General features: G+C 39.1%; 1 protein-coding gene across 4 annotated transcripts in view; it reads right to left on the reverse strand.

Annotated features, from left to right (window-relative positions):
- The window catches only part of mink1 (misshapen-like kinase 1), a 41,850-nt gene that overhangs the window by 9,401 nt on the left and 12,460 nt on the right, over positions 1-19,989 (reverse strand). For 2 of the 4 annotated variants that reach the window (XM_081615796.1, XM_008427645.3), the window contains exons 2-22: positions 19,863-19,928; positions 18,242-18,424; positions 18,042-18,152; positions 17,862-17,952; positions 17,654-17,784; positions 17,507-17,561; positions 12,571-12,649; positions 10,250-10,425; positions 10,083-10,152; positions 9,798-10,008; positions 8,319-8,426; positions 7,672-7,758; positions 6,144-6,317; positions 5,878-6,048; positions 5,336-5,602; positions 5,122-5,201; positions 4,923-5,026; positions 4,682-4,773; positions 3,244-3,267; positions 2,756-2,907; positions 1,229-1,346 (exon numbers count right to left, since the gene is read on the reverse strand). In XM_081615796.1, the coding sequence (XP_081471922.1) occupies positions 1,229-1,346; positions 2,756-2,907; positions 3,244-3,267; positions 4,682-4,773; positions 4,923-5,026; positions 5,122-5,201; positions 5,336-5,602; positions 5,878-6,048; positions 6,144-6,317; positions 7,672-7,758; positions 8,319-8,426; positions 9,798-10,008; positions 10,083-10,152; positions 10,250-10,425; positions 12,571-12,649; positions 17,507-17,561; positions 17,654-17,784; positions 17,862-17,952; positions 18,042-18,152; positions 18,242-18,424; positions 19,863-19,928 (2,550 nt within the window). The remainder of the gene's footprint in view (positions 1-1,228; positions 1,347-2,755; positions 2,908-3,243; positions 3,268-4,681; positions 4,774-4,922; positions 5,027-5,121; positions 5,202-5,335; positions 5,603-5,877; positions 6,049-6,143; positions 6,318-7,671; positions 7,759-8,318; positions 8,427-9,797; positions 10,009-10,082; positions 10,153-10,249; positions 10,426-12,570; positions 12,650-17,506; positions 17,562-17,653; positions 17,785-17,861; positions 17,953-18,041; positions 18,153-18,241; positions 18,425-19,862; positions 19,929-19,989) is intronic. The other 2 variants (XM_008427647.3, XM_008427646.3) reach the window with 2 other exon arrangements.

The following is a 19,989-nucleotide window of genomic DNA, read 5'->3' on the forward strand; positions in this document are numbered from 1 at the left end:
AAGGTTTTTGACTTTTAGAAGTTAAAAGTCTTTTCAATTAGAAAAAACTGAGCACAAAATGTCAATTTTTCTTAAAGTAAAAGAAAAACGTAAAAATACACTAAATCTTTATTCTTGCCAGATAAAAGTTACATTTAATGTTGGAAACAAACTGTAGGCAATGCTCCCCAAAATTACATGAACGAAACATATGAGCAAAGTTTTTTTCATTTTCACAATAAATGTTACAGAGGAAATCAAACAAAGTAAATACTCTTTGGCTTTGAAGGTGTTTTTTTTAAGTGGGTTAAATTTTAGGAAATATAAACTAGTAATCAATGATTTTCCATTACCTGTAGTTATAAATTTGACATGAAATACGGTACATGAAAGCCACTAGGTTGGACGAGGATTCGTGCATCTTGCCATTACGAACAGTGAGCGAGATGCAAGGGCGAAAAAAAAAACCCGGGAAGCAAAGAGTGACTTCCTATGGTCCAAAAGTGTCCATAACAACACTTACACACAATCTACACGGAAAGCAGTAGTCGAGAAGAAGCTACAGGGAATTTAACTGGAACTGCGTGCTTCAGTCAGATGAGACCAAGTCTTAACTATGGTAACAAATGCTGCGGGCCTGTTTCCATTTTAAAATGCCCAGGAGCCTTGATCGAGTGCAAGGCATCTTTCAAACACCAGGATGTTAAAAAAGAAAACATTGTGAACTCTGCTTGTAAGCTGAAAATGTGCCATCATTCAGTATTCCAGAGATAATGTTGCAAAACATAAAACCAAATCAACAGAAATCCCCAGACCTAATAAAACCTGTAGGGTGAGGCCACTGCATCTGATAAACACAGTAGCACTCCTTACTTTCCAATTATACTAAGTATCAATGCAACCTGTTGCAAATAACACAGGTAATGCATATTCAAACAGACATGAATACAAATGCTCTTCACAGCATTCACCCCATTAGGAGTCATCTGGAAGACGTCTCCCGTCATGGTTGTCTCCACAGATATCGCAACAATACTTCAGCTGACAACCTAACAGTGTTTGGCCAGAGGGGAGCTTAGGGCAACATGAGGGAGTTTGACAAAAGTTTAAAATACCTGTTTAGAAAGAAATGACAGCAAAACAAATCCAGTAATTTTTCTTACAGTTTCTAAATATCGTCGGTTTTGCATTGGTGAAAAAGAAACACAACGATGCATTTTGAACGCCGTTACATGCAGAGGTGACTCACTCTCTGAACCAGCATGGTCTGATCCCCGTATCCTCCAGCTTGCTCTCCCTCTCCCACCTCGCCCTCATCTTCATGAACCACCATGGTGTTGACTGAATCACTGTCTGCATCTCTGTGGCTGGATTAAAGAGAAAACACGATCAGGAAGATATGAAGCCGGAAGCTAAGTGAATATAATTACCATAAAATAGACATGTCCTAAACAGGATGCGCCACCCTCCGTCCTGTTTAGAGTAATTTAAGAATTACTGAATTGCTGATTAACGTGCAATTCAGTCCAACAGGGCTTATGCCGAAGTCTCTTTTGTTAATTTTTCTTGACAAAAATATATTGTCCCAACCAGACTTTATGCAGGAGAGTGAAAATGTGCTGCATCAACTCTGCTAGCAACTCTGCTAGCAAGTTGTCATTCTACATGCAAGGCTGTCCCTTTTGTTTCTGATGATGCATCGGCTTTGAATACACTCCTCCAGTGAGTTTCTTCACTGAACTCACGTCTTGCTTCTGCTAAAAACTGTTTATCTGGAGGATTTCACAGAGGTGTTAAGCTGCCATTAGGATATTTTTCTCTGGTTTGACATGACTGAATTTTTCAGCTTGTTATGTGCAGACCAAAATGTGCAGAAAAAGTAAATTCAACTCTTGCTTTAAAAGCACAAAAAAAAGAAAAAGGAAAAAATAGTAGGCAGTTCTAAAAAATAAGTATTCACATATATGCTGGCGTTTGCACAATTAACTGCTGTTTTTACTCCTTTTTAAAGAATATTTCCGCTGTTATTGTACATCTGCCTTTCTGCATTGACAATATAATGTTTTGTAAATAGGCTGTCATTTTCTATTTTCAATACACTGAATGCACACTATGCACAGAAAGTGATCTGACTCAGCTACACATCCTTTGGATAGTAAGTCAAGTATTTTTATTTCTAATAACTGCACAGTATTTTCTGTTTTGTTACTCTTTTATAGTATTTACTTCATCTTTCCTATGACTAAACATCATTAAATGTTATTGTTAATCTTGCTTTTTAACACTAAGAATTTTTCGTGTGAACCTTTACACCTGATGCTGCCGTTACACTTGAATTGTTCCTTTGCAGGACAAGAATGGTTGTTTCCATTTCATTTTCTGCATAGCTCTCTCCTACAGCAACAACTGTCTGTGGAAATGTAAATGCAGCTTGCAGAGCAGACAAATGACACAAACAGACTGGAATCTTGCAACTTGCAAAGTCATCGTAATAAATGAAAAAGTTTGATTTTCACGGAAAACCAAAGTTTTTTGATCAACCAAACATGTGCAAGGCCAGCTTTGGATGCCGTGTTCACAGAAAGGTTTAGATCTACTAAAAGTAGCCCTACTGGTGTATCTGGTATCAAGCTTAGTAAAGGACTTCAAAACAGATCATTAAAATAATTTACTTTGAGCAACACCCAAAGATGTTGCCTGGGAAGAGCTAGGAACATCACTAGCAGTTTGCTGCATCGTGAATAATCAGGAATGTTTGTGTTAACACTTTCATTACCGATCAGTTGGGCTCTCCTCCTCCTCTGGTCCCTCGCCGCTCTCGCTTTCTTCACTACTCTCGCTGCTCTCTGAAGATGAGGAGTAATCATTGGCCTTGACAGGGGGACGCGGCGGCTCCTCAGCACGCTCCTTAGCGTAGAGCCCATGGTCCTGCACACACATGCAGACGTCACAATTTACTTACAAAAGGCACTTAAAACAGAAGATTCTGGCAAGAAACAAACAAGCAAACAACACACACATGCTCACACAACAGTGATCAATGTGTGAAAAGAAAACTGACATCACAGGATCATTAACAACAAAAACAAAGTTGAGAAAATAAATCAGAGTAACAGAACATGCCATTAGGATCGCAATATCACAGTTGATGAAGAAAAACGTTGGACGTTTAATCAAATCTGCATGAACATTAAAAAGTGGAGGAAAACAAATGCATGCATAGTTTCCAAGCCTTGCTGAACACACGGACACAGTGCTACTAACCTCCCCTATAGCCCTCTTGTAGCTCTGCACATTCGAAGTCAACAAACAAGAGAGTCAAGAAGATGAGAAACGTGACAGCAAAGATGCCCACTGTGTAAAAGTAAGCACTTCTTTCTCTCATGGTCCTCACTGATGGCGTCATCAGTCTGGGAATGCTAAAGCATCGATTCATTCAGACAGTATTACACAAGGTACTTTCTGTAAAGCTGTCCTTCAAAGCATGTTCTTCCACCCAACAGGAATGTCACACTGCATGTAGAGTGTATAGCTGGATTTCCAGAAATAAAAACTGTATTTCAATGTACACGTGTTTAGCTTTATATTCATGTAGCACAAACTGCAGTTTGTCAGATGCAGCACAAGATGAACCTGAGAAAAGCATGCAGGAGAAAAGTTGGAAGAGATGCTTAATATTTTAACATTTGCCGAAACACACAAGTGTACACGTGTTCCTAGAATTAAATGCTACATCAAAGTATTAGCAAACATATAAGACTAGCACTGGGGTTAAATTAATGGCAATCAGTTTGAGCCTGAAAGGGCATTTTTAATTGGGAATAAGCTTTCTGTAATTTCCCTTAGACTTACTTTAAGCAACTGGTGAATTTCCAATACAAGTAAAATGTCTAACTTTGTGTTGTCACTGCTTGTCATTGGCAGCGGTCTTTCAGTTGCATTAACATTAGGAGTGTAACGGTACGGGTATTCCTATTGGAAATATTGTGTAGAACACACCAAACGAAGACAGAATGCAGAATGTTTGAGGTGAACTAAGCACACAGTGCATTGTTGTATAAAAAGTGACACCAACATTAAACAGAGGACTTCCGGCTGTCACTGAGCTCTAACACTTGGTAACGTTAAGGTTCCTCATGCAGCTTCAATGGAGAGAGAAAAATAAACCAGAGCAAAAGTTTGTCACGGTCTGGATTTTTCAACAGGAATAAGACGCATCGCTCGTTCTGCACTTCAATGATTTACTCATCTGAAGGTAAATTTCACTGAAACATGAAAAAAATCTGCTAAAGATAAAATCCAGCTGCCCAACCAGTACCAAATGCTGCATAGTAGCCACAACACACTGCTACTGTCCTGACTGGGCCTCTGACCAGAGGTGATGTGAGCTCTTTTGTCTATTATATTTGAGAATAAAAAAGTATTTAAATTCCTTAAGGGGTTTTATTAAAAAACATATAAACAACATCGATCTTCTCACGTTACCAGTTCTAAAAACAAATTTCCAGTCAGTTGTAGAGGTGACTTTTTGCTTCCCTTGCTTGCTAACCGTTTTGCTAACCGTTTTGTTACCGTGTGCTGTTACAACCCTAATTTAACACAGTTGTGCCTCCAATCAACACAGTTTCACAAGCAAGTAATTTGAAAAATTGTTAATGTGATGCAGCTGAAGAGCAAACAAAACAAAAAGAAAAAGACGTACAGCAGGTCGCCCAGGACGAGAGGATGTACGGGATTCCCCCGGCTTGTGGCGACTTTCATGGGAGAGAATTGGTGAATCCATTTTGGAGGTACCTGACGAGGAATATAGAGTCGTGAGGGTCCCTCGCAAACCTGCATCCATGCAACTTCAACCGTTTCACATTTTCTCATACAAAACTTCAATGTATTTTATTAAGATTTTACGTGATAAAACGGCCACGTTTGCAGCACTGGGGACTCACTGAGGATGCGGTGCCTCTCTAGAGAGCCGGTTTGGGGCAGACCAGATATGATGCTCATACTGTCTCCTCTCTCCCAGCGATCATTGCGGCTGAGATCTGGATTGCTGCCATGAAGGTAATCTAAAGTTAATAACTCTAACCGTAGATTACAATGATCTAATTTGCAAAAAATAAAAAATACATATATTGTCATCAGTACCTGGCTCTTACTGGATGCCTAATGCCAGAGGTAAGGTTGGTGTTAAGAGCCGTGGCAATGGACGCAGTTCTCTGAGGAATCTGACAGCAACAGCAAGATGTGTTTTTAGTTTCCCAAAACAAAAAAAACAAAGTTTAAAGAGAGTCCTTTGGAGTTTTTAATATATTCCATTTGATTCTCCAAAGCTAAATGAAGTTCAGGTATTGGATTTTACCTTCGGTGGAAGCTCTACATCTGGCAGTCGGATCCAGGGGCCGCGATCCTCCCTGATCTGATGCAACTGCGGCCCCGGGGTTTCAGAAGTGGGATCCGAGTTCTGACGTACAAGCTCTCTGGAGTGGATGGGGCGGGGCGTGGGGGCGAGGGAGGGGTCCTGGGTGGGGAAGGCGGACATGTTCTTAGTTGGCTGGTCACAGAGGGACTGAGAGCGAGGGACAGGGGCAGCGTACGGCTTCAGTGGAACCAAGTGAGCCATCTGGAACTGCAGAGGGCAGGAGCAGCAGCCAAATGCAAGGAGCAGCACCCAAGATAGTCCAAGATGTAGGTCAAAGTGAAGAGAAATGCATAGACGGGGTTGGTAGAAAGTATCAAGTTTTAATGGGAAAACAGAAAGATGTGAAGAGAAAAAGAGAGTAAAGATAGAAAACATGAATAAAGCAGCCCAGATATCAAGCATAAGGCAGTCAAGACTGAGAAATATTAGTGCCATTAGTGCTTCTGCAAGGTTTTATTAAACCTCATATTTAAGCCACACACCTTTCCTTGACCACCTTGGGGTTCAACTGGCCTCTGCATTGGAGGCGTTTGTGCAGACTGGACCATTCCCGACTGGCTGATGGAGTCCGAGCGCGACTGGATGGCAGTGTCAGAGACGGTGGTGCAGATTTTCGGTGACCCTTGTCTGTTTAGTTTACTTCGCTCCTCCACCTGGAGTAAAGAAAACGAGAGTTTTGATTTGGAGAACAGAGTCTTTTCCGGCGGCATGCTAACACTTTAAAAAAAAATAAAACAGACGCCCCAACCTCTCGGGCCCAGGTGGGTTTGTTGTTGGGCTCCAGGTTTTTGTTATAGTGATAAAGCTGGGGCTTCTTTTCCTGCTGCTGCTGCAGAGACACCAGGTAGGCATGCTCCTGCTGCAGCTGCCTCTGCAGCCGCTCCGACTGCCGCTGCTCCTCCAGCTGCTTTCGCTTATACTCCTGAGGAAGGCGAGGCACAGCAGTGAAGAGGAGGCCTACTTCTAACAAACCTCGAGCTTTCACCAAACTGAAGCAAAGGCTAACGTTTTGCAAATTAGGAATGTGATGGCTCCCATTTTGCTATATGAATTACAGTATGTGCTGGTAATGTTTGTGGAAGTCCATTAACTTATCGTGAGTTGGAAGCACTTTTGATAGCTAAAAGCAACAGAAATATAAAAGCTCCAGAGCTTTGGGTGAAAATGAGCACTTTAAAGTTGAGACATTGAAATTCTCCAATTACTTTTTTTGTCTCATCAAAAAACTATAAAAGTACAGGACACATTTATATTGTCCTAGTATGCACAGGCTTGTTTTGTGAATCATAATATTCATATATTCACTTTATTTGTGTAAAGTGTGCTTCTTGTTTTCAATTGATTATTTCAGCACGGGTATGGCAGATACTTCAGAAAAAATTTTTTATTTAAGACGCATTGATTAAAGTTTGTGTCATGGCAGCCTCAACATCTCAGTCACAGATCTAAAGTGTCCAGTACTCCCATCTTGTTTTCCTTTTCTTTCAAAATTCAACACCAAAAGCCAATTTTAATAACTGCTGTTCTTTTGAGGACAAATATTAGTGAACTTTATGATAATCTTGACATCATTCTCTTACTGGAAGGTCTAATGACAGCTAAACTTTAGACTCCTTTACAGAGTAGATTACATTTCTAGACTATTTTCTGTGCCAGATGTAGCAAAGCTGTGCCACAGCATCACTGAGCCACAGTCAGGCTGTACCTAAACACACAGCTGATGTCTGTTCCAGAGAATGAATCGTTTTGGGACTGCAGGGCTGATTGGAGATGGTGCACAGGGTTGGATTTAGGTGAAATTCTGGTAATTTAATGATCAAGTTGTTCTTCTGTGATCCGTTTGCTGCAAAAGCACCTGAAATCTTTAGATTGCTCGTTTTGTAGCGGAGGACTCAATAATTTCAGGTACAACTTGATATGCATCAGCCACAAGCGTAGAGTCGCTTTTGACTAATGTTCTTTCTAAACAGAAAAAAAGATTCATTTTTAATGACAGCAACTCCTACGCACCACAATAGCAATCTGAAGATAGAGATGCAGAGACGGTAGCACTTCTACATGAAGCAAAAGATACTTAATAACTGAAAATGGATAAACCTCTTCAGAGAATTTTGGTTATTTTAAGTCTTTTTGAAATAGACAGCAGTTTTGACATAAATGAAAGCAAACCACACCAACACAGAAGTTCATTTAAGTTTTAATAACTCAAAGTAATATAGAAGAAAATGTTTGCAAGCAACTGAGGAAGTGATTATGCATTGGTAAGGACTAGTTACCATGAGCAGCGCCTGCTCCTGAAGCAACTGCTGCTGAAGGATTTCTAGCTGCCGCTGCTCTTCTTCTAACTTGTGCCTGATAAACTCCTGCAGCGAGGTAAGAGGGCACAGAGGAAAGGTGGTGGCACAAGAGAAGGAAATGATGTGGGAGAGGAATGGAAGATAAACACAGATAGAAGGTTACGCAATATCATTCCAGCAAGCAAAAAGAAAGATGTTTTGATAAAAGTCAAAGATTATTTTAGCAAGAAAGCTGCTGTTGCTGCTGCTGAGGCTTTGTGGATAAAAGATACCAAATATGAAATTACGGGCACTACACAGACAACATGATAAGCCACAAGGCGTTAAATCATTCAGATATTTAGGAGGTCAGTGTGAATTTGGTGAAGTTTGCAACACTAAAGGATGATCTTGCTCTGATGCCAGACTCTGATGCCGCCGAGGATAGACTGGAAATGGAGAGACGCAGAGAGCTCACCCACAGAAATCTCATCTCTGAGTAAATACACTAATTTAGATCCCTGCTGCTATGGCAACCCTCTCACGGAATTTCACCACCAGTGCAACTAGCGCAGCGCTGCCGGCAGACACGCCCACCCCTCTCCTGATTGGCCAGGCGCAGCTCTGCTTCTGCTGCGGTTGGTTACCTGCTCCCTCTCTGCCAGCCTCCTGTCTTCCTCCCGTCTCATATCATCGAGTCTCCGGTGGGGGCCTTTTTCTTGCTGCCTCACCATCTCTCGCTCTTTTCTCTGTTGCTAGGAGAGAGGCGACAGGAAGGAGAGAAATGAGCAGAGGGGTTATGCTTGCACAGATGAATTAGACTACTTTGGGAAAAAAAACTCTCTACTGTAAAGAGTTGAAGGAAAATGAATAGAAGAACTGACTCACCTTTACAAACGTCTTTTAGTAAAACCACATGATTTGTTCTTTATTGCGCTGACCTTTGACATGCCTCCTTGCTGCTCCTAGCTTTACACGTGCATCACAGTAACTTAGAATGTTTTATTTGAATAATTTAAAAAGTGAATCAGCATTCATAAAAAAAACCCCTATGGATCCATCATGTGACCAAGTTAAAAAAATAAGTAAAATAATATTACCATTTTGCTCCCCAACGCCACCCACTTAATAAAATTAAAAATATACATAGTATTTAATTTATTTTTATTCATTTTTTTCCTCTTTTTCTGTCATGTCTGCATGGTGGTTTATTTTTTTAAAATCTGAGAAATGATGCAAGTTTCACAAACGCATGTAATGTGAATAAATGAATAATCTGAGAAATTAAAAAATTATGCATTTCAAGCATTTGTTTCTCATCTTCATTATTATAGTCTACAGTTAATAAAAACACAAATTAAATTAGAATATTAAATAAACTATAATACTTGGTCAGAGCTCTTTATGGATTATTAATAACATGTCAACATTTTAAAACAAAGTTATACTTGACTAGTAATTTAATCATGGAGGCTTTATTAGCTTTTAAAATGTAGATTAGTTAAGGTGTCTTCAGCTTGACCAGTGATGTTTATTTCTACTGACATTTGTTTATAGCTCTTAAATTTAACATAGTAAATGTTACTACTGACAGTAAATTACTAATGCCAAACATATATAAATAAAAGAAAGTGTTGGCAAACGACGCTGATGTCTTGGTGAGCTCTGATAAAATGCCAAGAAAATAAGTGAGTAGCAAATACAGCAAATGCAGATATATTGTAGAACCTCGTGTTATTAATGTTAAGTACATTTTTGTAAAAATTAATTTTAGCACACAGAGACCCTTTGAATAGGTGCCTGATTAGATTTGTCTACAATCCAAGCATATTTTCTTAAATCTCAGTACTGCACAGAAATATTTTGATAGTTTTGCTTACAAAAGGTCAAAGTTAATCCGTATAGCACATTTTCAGCAACAAGGCAGTTCAAATTGTTTTACATCACAAAACATCATACAATTATGAAGCATGTAATAGACATCACAAGCAAATACACCTTGTATGTTGACCAAATACTCAAAGGCAACTCTAAACAGGTGGGTTCATAGTAAGAAGCCACAGGAATCATCTCAGAACAGAATATAAGATTTAGTGAAACACTAGAGATAAAAAGTTGAGCAGTACCTCTTCGAGTCGGCGCCGTTGTTCCTTCTGCTCTTCGATGCGTTTCTGTCGGTCGTGCAGCAGCTGCCTCTTGTGCTCCTCGGGATCTCGGCGCTGGGCGGCCAGTTGGGCTTGCTGCCTCTTGAGGGCCTCCGTACGCTCCTTGTTCTCCTGCTGCAGCCGCTGGAAGTCCCGCCTCAGGGTGGATTCGCCAGGCACGTTGAGGATGGAACTGATGATCAAAATTAAAATTATGGATGGAGAACATTTGCAAAACTCTTGAACAGAAATGATCAAATCAATTACCTTGATTCTCTGTCGTCTCCACGGTTTTCATCCTCCTCGTCGCTACCGCTGTACTCGTACTCCGTCTCTTCTGCAGGGAGATCAACAATACAGACATTATTTCTGAAGCAAAAATTGCTTCTGAAATCTAAGATGCACTTTAAGATCCTCCAGCCTCTTCTCTTTACCTTTCTCTCCCCTCTTTTTGCGCGTGCGGTCAATGTGGTCTTTGAGCTGAATGCGGACCTGACGTTCTGTGGGCTGGTCTCTGATGAACGAATGCTTGAGCAGCTGCTCTGTGCTGGGCCGGCTGTGGTACGTCTTGACGAGACAGCCTTCTATAAAGTCGATAAACTTCTTTGACCTGGGAGGAAAAGTAAGATCAAAGAATGACAATCCTTCTGGGGACGAGGAAGGCATGGAATAACCGGAATACTGCTCTTTGAACTAAAAGGGGACCGTTGGATCGTCTGGGAATGCGCGTGAGCTCTCTATAAGCTCCTTTTAGAAAAGTAAAATCAATTTGCTTTGCAGAAGCACACTAAACGGGCAAATACATCTTGAATCCATTAAACAAATATTGAAAATTTAAAACATAAATCAAAAACAGTCTTCCATTCAAATAGATTATTTTAAAATGATCTATTGATCCTCTTAAAAATCCTCTTAGTGCCATTTATGGATGATGTATCATTTGGATCTGCAAAGTCCAAGTCATGACTGTTTTATGTAGGACTCAAGACTTTCTAACAGGAATATGTAAATATTAGGAAATATGACGCAGGGAGTTAACAGCCAGACCACCAAGACAATCAGAGCTAATTTATGTTAGCATTACATCTTCTTTTACTGTATAGTTTTACTTTGTGTCCACTTTCAGTACAGAGAATCTACTGAAGTCTATAGATCCCATTAAGCCAATAACCACTTCTACTGCAAATGTAGCCTTGATAATTAGATGTAGCTGCATCATTTTCTATGAAGCATGGCATATCTGGTCCAAGTGATGGAGTGTGTGTTTGACAGATTGTGCAGTCTGATTATATAGCGCTACTTTAGCTCAATTTCCATCCATTACATCTGTAGTTATCAACATGACGTTACTTTTAAGGCCAAAACTCAATGTCAGTGTCCTCAGATTAACATCATATAATGCAGCTCTGGAGTAAGACATCAAGTGGAGAAAAGTTAATTTGCACAACCAGTGTATTATTTCCTAATGTATACATTTACAGTTTACATTAAGTAGGCTATTCTGGTGGAAACATGCGGACCTATGACTGTGCTCATTAGCCAACAATAAGAAAACCAGAGAACAAATTATGTATGTGAATGCTACCACAATGTTTTGGTAGCATACTTCCAGATGGTTATGAATAACAGGGAACCTGGGCTCATGCCAAACTTCATTCAAATTTCTCCATTTGTCATCTCTCCAAATTACTGATAAGAAACATTTCTCCTGATTTGCTCCTCCTTACTGTAACTATTTAATTACTCTGAAGTACAAGCCTGAGCACAACTGAGAAGGAAATGTTGGAAAATGGCGTATGACCTTTAATTTAACATACATGAGATCAAGTGCCTGTAATTTACAACTCAGGGTGAAAATGTTGCCAATATGAAAAAAATAACTAAGAGCTGCAACCTGGTAAGAATATCAATATTCATAGATTGTGACAGAGAAGTTCATAGACATGTCTCTGTGTGTTTACACCACTTCTATTTATACATACTGTGTTTATGTAATTAAGTCTTTTCACGTGTTGGATGTAGGCATTATAGGATGTAAATGTTACATATGGAATGAGAAATGTTCATTTTGGAGTTCTGTTTGGGTATTTAAATACTTAAAAGCATTTTGTTTCTTGCCAAACAATTAGTAGTCCTCTTTTACATTTGGTGGGACTAATCAAACAAATACTCTGAAAAATTCACAACCCAAAAGCCACCGCATCCTAATATGTTTTAGTCGATCAGAACAGAAGAGGAAACACTGGAGTCTGGCTCATGTGGGAACAAGGTTCCTTTGCTGAAAAGAAAGAGAAATAAGAGAGGCGAACACACAGGATTGGACGAACAATGAGAAAGTAAGTCTTAAATATCTCTGAACCTTCTTATGCTCGTTTGTCTCTAAAGACATTCTGCAAATTATGCAGCAGTTTGTTGTACAACTCAGCATCATTTACATTTAATGCCCTTTTCTAATTAGTTTTAGCCAATTAACTGTTGTGTTGCCAAGTGATTGTAAGGCAGGGCTACCTTTTATTATATTGTCATTCTATATCGCGCCGTCTCCGCTTTCCCCATCATTACAATTTACTTTATTTGTTGGATTAATTTCAGTTCAAAGACTTGAAACAAATAACTCCACAGTGAAGAAATCTGAAACCACTACGCGCATTAATGCCACCACAACTTTGTCTAAGCAGATCTGAACACTCAGTTATATTTGCAAGGAGAAGCAGTCCTCTGTAGAATCTGGAAAAGAAACGGGATTTACACTCACCATTTCTTGGACTTAAGCTTTGGAGGGGGGTTCCTTGGAATCAGAAAGAGGGCCCTCATTGGGTGCATGTCACACAAAGCTACAGAAAAAGAAGATTATAAGACTTAAATCCCTGTTAACTATGCTGAGAGTGAAGGAACAAAGGAGAACACAGAACAAAATACATTTTGTGCTAAACTATTTTCACTCTACATCGTTTACAAATAACCTTAAAACATTGTTATACATGCTTTTTCTACGCTGAAACAAGGTTACAGCTGTTGTTACCCAATTTCCTGGTGCCTCAGGTTTATTGTTACACTGAATGTAAGAGCAAGGACTGTGAGTCACTGTGTTCCCAGTGTAGGTAGGCAGCTAAACCTGACTGGTTAGCTTCAGAGTTTCACAGTAAATGGGCTTTTATTATGCAGTCTTCTGGAAACGAGCAACGTGACTGACACAGCCAAAGGCAATCCGATTTTTTTTCCCCCTTTCGGTTTTTGAAGGACCACAATAATCCAGAAGAATCCCAGCTAACTTCAGGTGTCATTTTATAGGATGGATCACCCACTGGCTGCAACTTCCTGTCAGTGGAAATGATCCAAGTACAGATGTAAGCGCTGAAGGAGTTTTAATGCATACCATGAGAGAAATTCTGATTTCTTTTAGACTTTTTGGCCACTTTCTGCTCAGACAATTTAGATACTTTACAATTTAAAAGCTCAAAATGTAAGTAATTCTTATAAAAAAAAAAGTTCTGTCTAAAACAGTTTAAAAAACAGCTAGTATTAACATTACCAAATTTATTGAGCTTTTTAATCACAAAAGCAAAACGTTCCATTTATTTTATACAATAAACCAATACAGAATATCACATCTTGTAGAGTTGAAAGAAAATGAAACATGGATTCCACATCTTATATACAAATGAAAATCTAAAGTAACGTATGGCATGCATTGTATTTAACTCCCTTTACTCTGATAGCCCTAAATAAAATCCACTGCAACCAATTGCCTTCTGAGGTCAGAGTCTTGTGTTGGATTGGTCCAGTCAAAGTCCTAGATTCAACTGAGAGACAATAGTCTAATAAACTAAGCCTTAAAACTGTATATTCACAGTAGCATCAACAAACTGAGCAATATTTTTTAACCACTTCTTAATAGTGCATTAATTGATTACCAAGCTTGTTGGAAAAATCCTAGTAAAATATATTAAAGTCTGTGGTTGCAATATGTCAAAAAACAGCAACTTTGTGGGGTATGAATACTTTTACAAGAAGCTGTAAACTGGGCTACCACAGTCATTTCTACGATACAATATTCTCAGTCATATTCAGCTCCAGCTCAAACTGTGACCTCACTACAGTTAACTAAATACTTTTACTGCACTTGTTCTGTGTTTAAAAACATGCATATGTGAATGCGAGAGAAATGAGTGAGTCTTAAAGCAATCAGTGGCTTTAAAGCCATCTTAAGTTTATAAACCCCAATATTTAAACTATGTACATGTCTTCTTTGAATTCTAATATCAATTCACCATGTTGCTCGTCATGCTTATTACATTAGACTACATTATTTTCTTGAGTGACAGGTTGAGAGGTGCAGGTCAGTCTGGCCTCTGTTTTAACGGTGCGATACAATCACAAGGGGCAACCAAACGGGTTTGATTTTTGTGCAGCTGTACGCTTGTTGTTACTCACTGTATCTTATACTACACCAATTAGGTGTAGACACAATTAGGCAGAGTCGGTCGAATTGGCTGAAAATGGACAGAAAATGCACGCCCAGCATAAGTATCAGAGAATTGCTATGATAATGCATCTTCGGTAAGCACTAGCCTCACCGAGTATAATTGTGTATATTACTTTATGGGATCAGCAAAACCTTTCACAATAATGTGACTTAAATTACAGCAATGTACCGCTGCTATCAAAACGACAAAAAAGAAACAGTGCACCATCTTTAGAAAAGGAAAATGTATGCTACAAGCACAAACACAAAAAACAAAAGATATTTGCAAGAGAACTTAACAGATTGAATGCCTAACTTTTTACACTGAAGCATGAAGTGAGAAGCTGGGAAATGGCTTCAGCACCTATAATTAAAAAAGAATTTCATAGAAGGGACCATTTTAACCTACTTCAGTCACTGGAGTGATGGCCTAAGTACATGCTGCATAATTTATAATTGTACCCAAACACCAGCTCGACAGTTGGCCTGTATATCCTGCTGCATGTCACTCATAGCAGCAGTCTGTCGGAGCCGCGTGTCTCCATAAACCATAGAAACATTCATAATTTCTCACAAATAACTAAAATAAATAGTTTAGTGCACACGCTCAGCTTTAATTTGGATTTAACATTCAGCCAAATTAAACTCATTACAGTTACTGTAATAACTTTTTCATTACTAATATTCCACATGCTAGTAATGAAATCATAAAGAAAAACTTTTTTGTGAGATTGGCCTATAGGTGGAGTACTGCCCAGTTAACACTGACTAAATCTACCATAAAGACATAAAGACCTGAAGCCCAACCAGACGTTTCACCCTCATCAAGACTCAAAAGGAAATATAACAAACTTTAGAGAAAATGTCTTAAAAGTCAGTGCAACTCTGAAATAGTACTTTTCAGAAAGATAAAACTAAGATTATCCTGCAGCAGCAGCTTGATGGCACAAGTTTGCATGACTTCCTTGGTCATTCATGTTTATTGAAGCAGCCACATGTAAACAAACTGCCTCAGCGCACTATAGCACAAGAGAATCCCTGTTCTTTTAAGGAAGCAAAGAAAAGAAGAATTTAGTGGTTCCTAAGTCAATAATTTCATCTTAAAGTGATGAAGGTGCATTTAATCCTGCTACAAAGAAAAACAAAAAGGAAGGTATCTGCATGTAACCATGTAAACAAAGAAGCAAATTAAAAGGAAAAAAAAAATACTGCTTTATGTATTACATATGTCTAAAAAAATTTGAATCTGTTAACATTAAAGTATTTATTTAGGTTTCGTGATTTTTTAGTAATCCCCTAATTAAATCCAACTGCACCAGTATGGTCAGTAAGACCACATCACAATACAAGTGCATACAATATTTACAGTTGCTAAGAATTCAATATTTGTTGAATTTCAACAAATAAATATATAAATGTCAAATCAGAATCTGGGGTTTGTGACTGAAATAAAAACCAAGCAGTCCAGCATTGACATGGTAGACCCAAATATTTGTTTCCTTTTTGTAAATCCTATTATCATCAGGAACAATATTACATATTTTTATGACTTTGTGCAGCCCTAATTAAGCAGTTCATCCAGAATAAAGAGGCGGAAATTGTGAAATTGTCACCGTCACCCTCCATATATTATGCACCAGGTTTTACTGGTGATCACCAGGTGGCGTAAGATTTTATTTTGTTAAATAAAATGTCAATTTGTTTTCATTAAATGATGCAGAACCAAAACCCAAACACAGTCTTTCAAACACGTGGTTTAAGTTTATTTAAAATTAAGTAAGTAAATTTTATTTCCGCATAACTTTTCATAAGTAAAAATGACAAAAAGAAAGAAGTAATGAGAAAAACCAGGTCTTTCTTATTTTTAGGACATAAATGGTATTCCTCAGACAGCATCCAGTCACTACAGTCAAAAACTCACAATCATTTAATATTACATAATATTAAATGCTATCATGGAACCAACAGTGGGAAAACAATTAAAGTAGCAATCCCAAAGATAATACAATTTAAGGTGTGAAAATATAATATATATTTTATCACTGTCAAGACAGTGTCCAATACTATAAAAGAAGAATCTTAACATCAAACGATAAGGATGCCGTTTTTTCTGCTGCCATTCTCCACAACTCCCTCTCTGGCCTGTTGCTGCAAGCTGTCAATCAGCTGTGCTAATGGAGGCAACTCCCTTTAGCTCCCTGGGCAAAAAAAGTCAAGTATAATTTATAGACATTTTCCAAGAGTATAATAAGAAAACTCAAAGTAACACTAAACTAAATGTCAGCAAAAAGCTGCAGCTGCTGGTCCAGGTCCAATAAATAGTCTACTGACACAAACGTCAGCAGCTTGTCAGGGCACTTTACTGAAAGCATAACGGAAGGCAAGAAATTAGGTTTTACATAGTAATAATACGTATACTTTTAACTGTAGCAGGTGTTTATTCTATGTAAATGTTTTCTACTATTTTGTAGATAAATACTTTTGGGGCATAAATCTAAAATCTCACTCAACATACTCAAGTGTTTTCTACTCTCTGACATAAAAATCTGAATCAGAGCAACTTTCCTGGTGGTGATAATTTGATAGCGCGACACTTTAAAGCCACTGTTTCAGAACCGTAACTGAGCCAAATCAACAGTGGGTCTGCTGAGGGTTATCACACCATCAGCACATCAGATCATCCCATGCCCAACACATTCCATTCCCGGCATGGGAACGGACAGGCCCGGATTTCCACAGCGGTCTTCTGTTAGATTTATTAGGATTTGCAGATTAGTTGTTCCATTTCAAAACAAAATCAACGCTAACAGTTAACCCTTCAAGCCCAGATTAAACAAAACTTCACACAAATCCATCTGAAAGCAAGCAATCATTGGTCAAATTGCGAAACAAGCTGCCAGGTTTAACCCAAACATTCTTCACCAAGCGCCTAGCCTCACTTCACTATTCTCTCAATCTTTGGTTCTGCACCAGATCTCCTCATAAACCAGAGAGCGATCTGTGCCATCAGCCTCCACAGGCCAACTGCCAGCTCACAACTCCACTACCTTAATTACAGTGAGTCAGCTGTCCATCTGAAGACACAGACAGCAAGGCTGCAAGCACAACACGCACTCATTCATGAGGCCTTTAGAGCTGGCTTTGAAAAAATTATGAAAAATTATCAAATGCTGAATAGATGCACGCAGAATGAAAAAATTAAAGTTAATGAAGAAGATTCACTTACGAGGAGCTCCCTCTGCCATCTCGATGGCCGTTATCCCCAAAGACCAAATATCACTCTGTAAAATAAAAGCCATATAGTGCCTCTGGTTAATGTTTTATTTTCACAGCAAGGAAGCACAGATAATAAACACAGCCTTTCTGCGGTTACCCTAAAGTCGTAAGTGGAGTCCGGATTCTCGTCACAGGCGATGACCTCAGGCGCCATCCAGTACGGAGTGCCGATGAAGGTGTTCCTCCGCCCCACAGTCCTGTCCAGCTGGGCACTCACCCCAAAATCAACTGCATTGAGAGGGTTGAGGCCAGTGCAGTGAGACCTACTAAAGCAAAACAAACTCGGTATCTTTATTTCAGCGTACCTAGCTTGACCTCCGCATTCTCCGTTAGCAGCACATTCTGGCCTTTGATGTCTCTGTGGATAACTTTATGGGCATGGAGGTGAGAAAGGCCCTGTTTGCAAACAAAGAAGTCAACCACAGTCAGTGAGAGGAAAAGGCTGCTGGATAATTGATCCGGCGGTCAAAACTACAGTTTCTCACCCTTAAGATCTCTCTGCAGATGTAAGCGATCCAGTCCTCCTTCAGAGAGCTGCCTTTAGTGTTCTTCACTAGGTCAGTCACTGATCCGGCTCCACAGAACTCCATCACCAGCTGTTCAAAGGCAAACACGCTTAACGAGAGCATGATTAATGACAAAAGCTCTCATAATGTCATTGGACCAGATACAAAAGTAAACAGACCCAAAGTTGATCGTCGTGTCCTGGCGGGCTCTTCTTCACAAAGGCACCGTAGTACGTGGCTATGTTGCGGTGGTGGCTGTATTTCTTCAGCATGTTGATCTCTGCTTTGATCTCTTCCTCTTCCTCCTCCGTAACATCCATCACTTTGATGGCGGCCAGTTGGCCCGTCTTCACATGACGGCCCTGTTAAAGAACAAGTTGGATCCATTAGCGCATTCTGCAGTCGTGCCTGGAGATCGGGGGTGCACCGGCTATTCTAGCCGATAGCCAATCTTTAAAAAGTTTAAACTGCCCATTCTGGTTTTGGCCGATTGTTTTGACTGAAATGCTAACTAGCAACGTGGGGAGATGATTGTAAACAGCAGACATGCAGACCTGATCTGGTGGGTCGGTCATTGAGTCAAACCTCTCTCATGGCAGAGCAAAAGAGAACAGAGGGGGATTTTTAGACTGCTGCCAAGGTAGATAAGATCACTGGATAAGACTGGCTTCACATTTAAGTATTGGCTGATCACCAACCTTCCAAAATTAAGGTAATGAAGGCCAATTTATTAGTGCACCACTACTTGAACACCTGGCAGCTTGCATTGCTTCTCTTTTCATGGCAGAAAGAGGCTGATAATGTTATAAGACTGAATTTCAACAACGGGGGTTAAAGGTACGTCTTCAATCTTCAGTAAGCTGCATCTGCAGTTTGAGGGAACAGTGGTGTCTGTTCTCCATCATTTGCTATCCTTTGTTTTGTAAATATTTCTTTTTTTGTTTAAATTGAGACTTGTGTAACATTTGTTATCAATGCATCATTTTTATTGTGTAAACTAGTAATATCAGCTTCAAGAATCGGCTTTAAAAACCTCGGCAGTATTTATTAGGGATCGGTTATAAAAAAAAACCCCAATTGGTTAAAAATCCTCATTCGTCTCTAATGTGAATGACCAAGAACTTTGGAAGACAAAGAAAGTCACACAGATCCTCCACCATGATTAATAGTGGGGAAGTAAGTGCCTTTCCCCCCCATCACTTGCTAAAAATCAGATTCACTTAGGAGTTTTTGTTCCCAAGAAAACTACATCTTTGTCTTATTTGTTAAAAGCATCCAGTTCCAGTTAAAGTCCAAGTGGAGTTAATTAAAACTCAACATTGCAACTTTTAATGGCAACACAAAAATCACATTTCCCTGACATGGCTCCAATAGTTGTGACGGAGACAAAATGCTACTCTCTTCTGTTGTTCTTCAACAGCGACAATTGGAGATCTTTGTTTTTTTTACATTTTTTCCATCTCATTTACTGTAGATGGTTGTAGATTCTCCTCTAACCTTAGTGATCAATGGGTAAAAAAAAAAAAATAAAATAATATATATATATATATATATATATATATAGGTCTCTGTGCGATGTCTTATTTATACCTCAAAAAACAGAAAGTCATAGGTTGCCATTTTAAGTTCCTAGAATTCTCTGATGAGCCTAAACGAGTAAAGTTTTCGTTAAAAAAGGCTCCAAGTACATTTATTTTTAGAAAGACCATTAATAGTACAAATATTTGTGCTTGCTATGATTATTTCCATTTCTCTTTTCACACCAGAGGTGCTTGTAAATTCATATGCACAATGGCTCACCTTGTATACTTGCCCATACGTCCCATTGCCGACAACCTCGACAAGCTCAAAGATTCCTGCTGGATCCTTTGGAAAAACGACACATTGGGATCAGAAAAAAATAACAGACTTGAATTAGGAAAATACA

Source organism: Poecilia reticulata, chromosome 14, assembly GCF_904066995.2.
Source record: "Poecilia reticulata chromosome 14, P_reticulata-male-v2, whole genome shotgun sequence".
Lineage (NCBI taxonomy): Eukaryota > Metazoa > Chordata > Actinopteri > Cyprinodontiformes > Poeciliidae > Poecilia > Poecilia reticulata.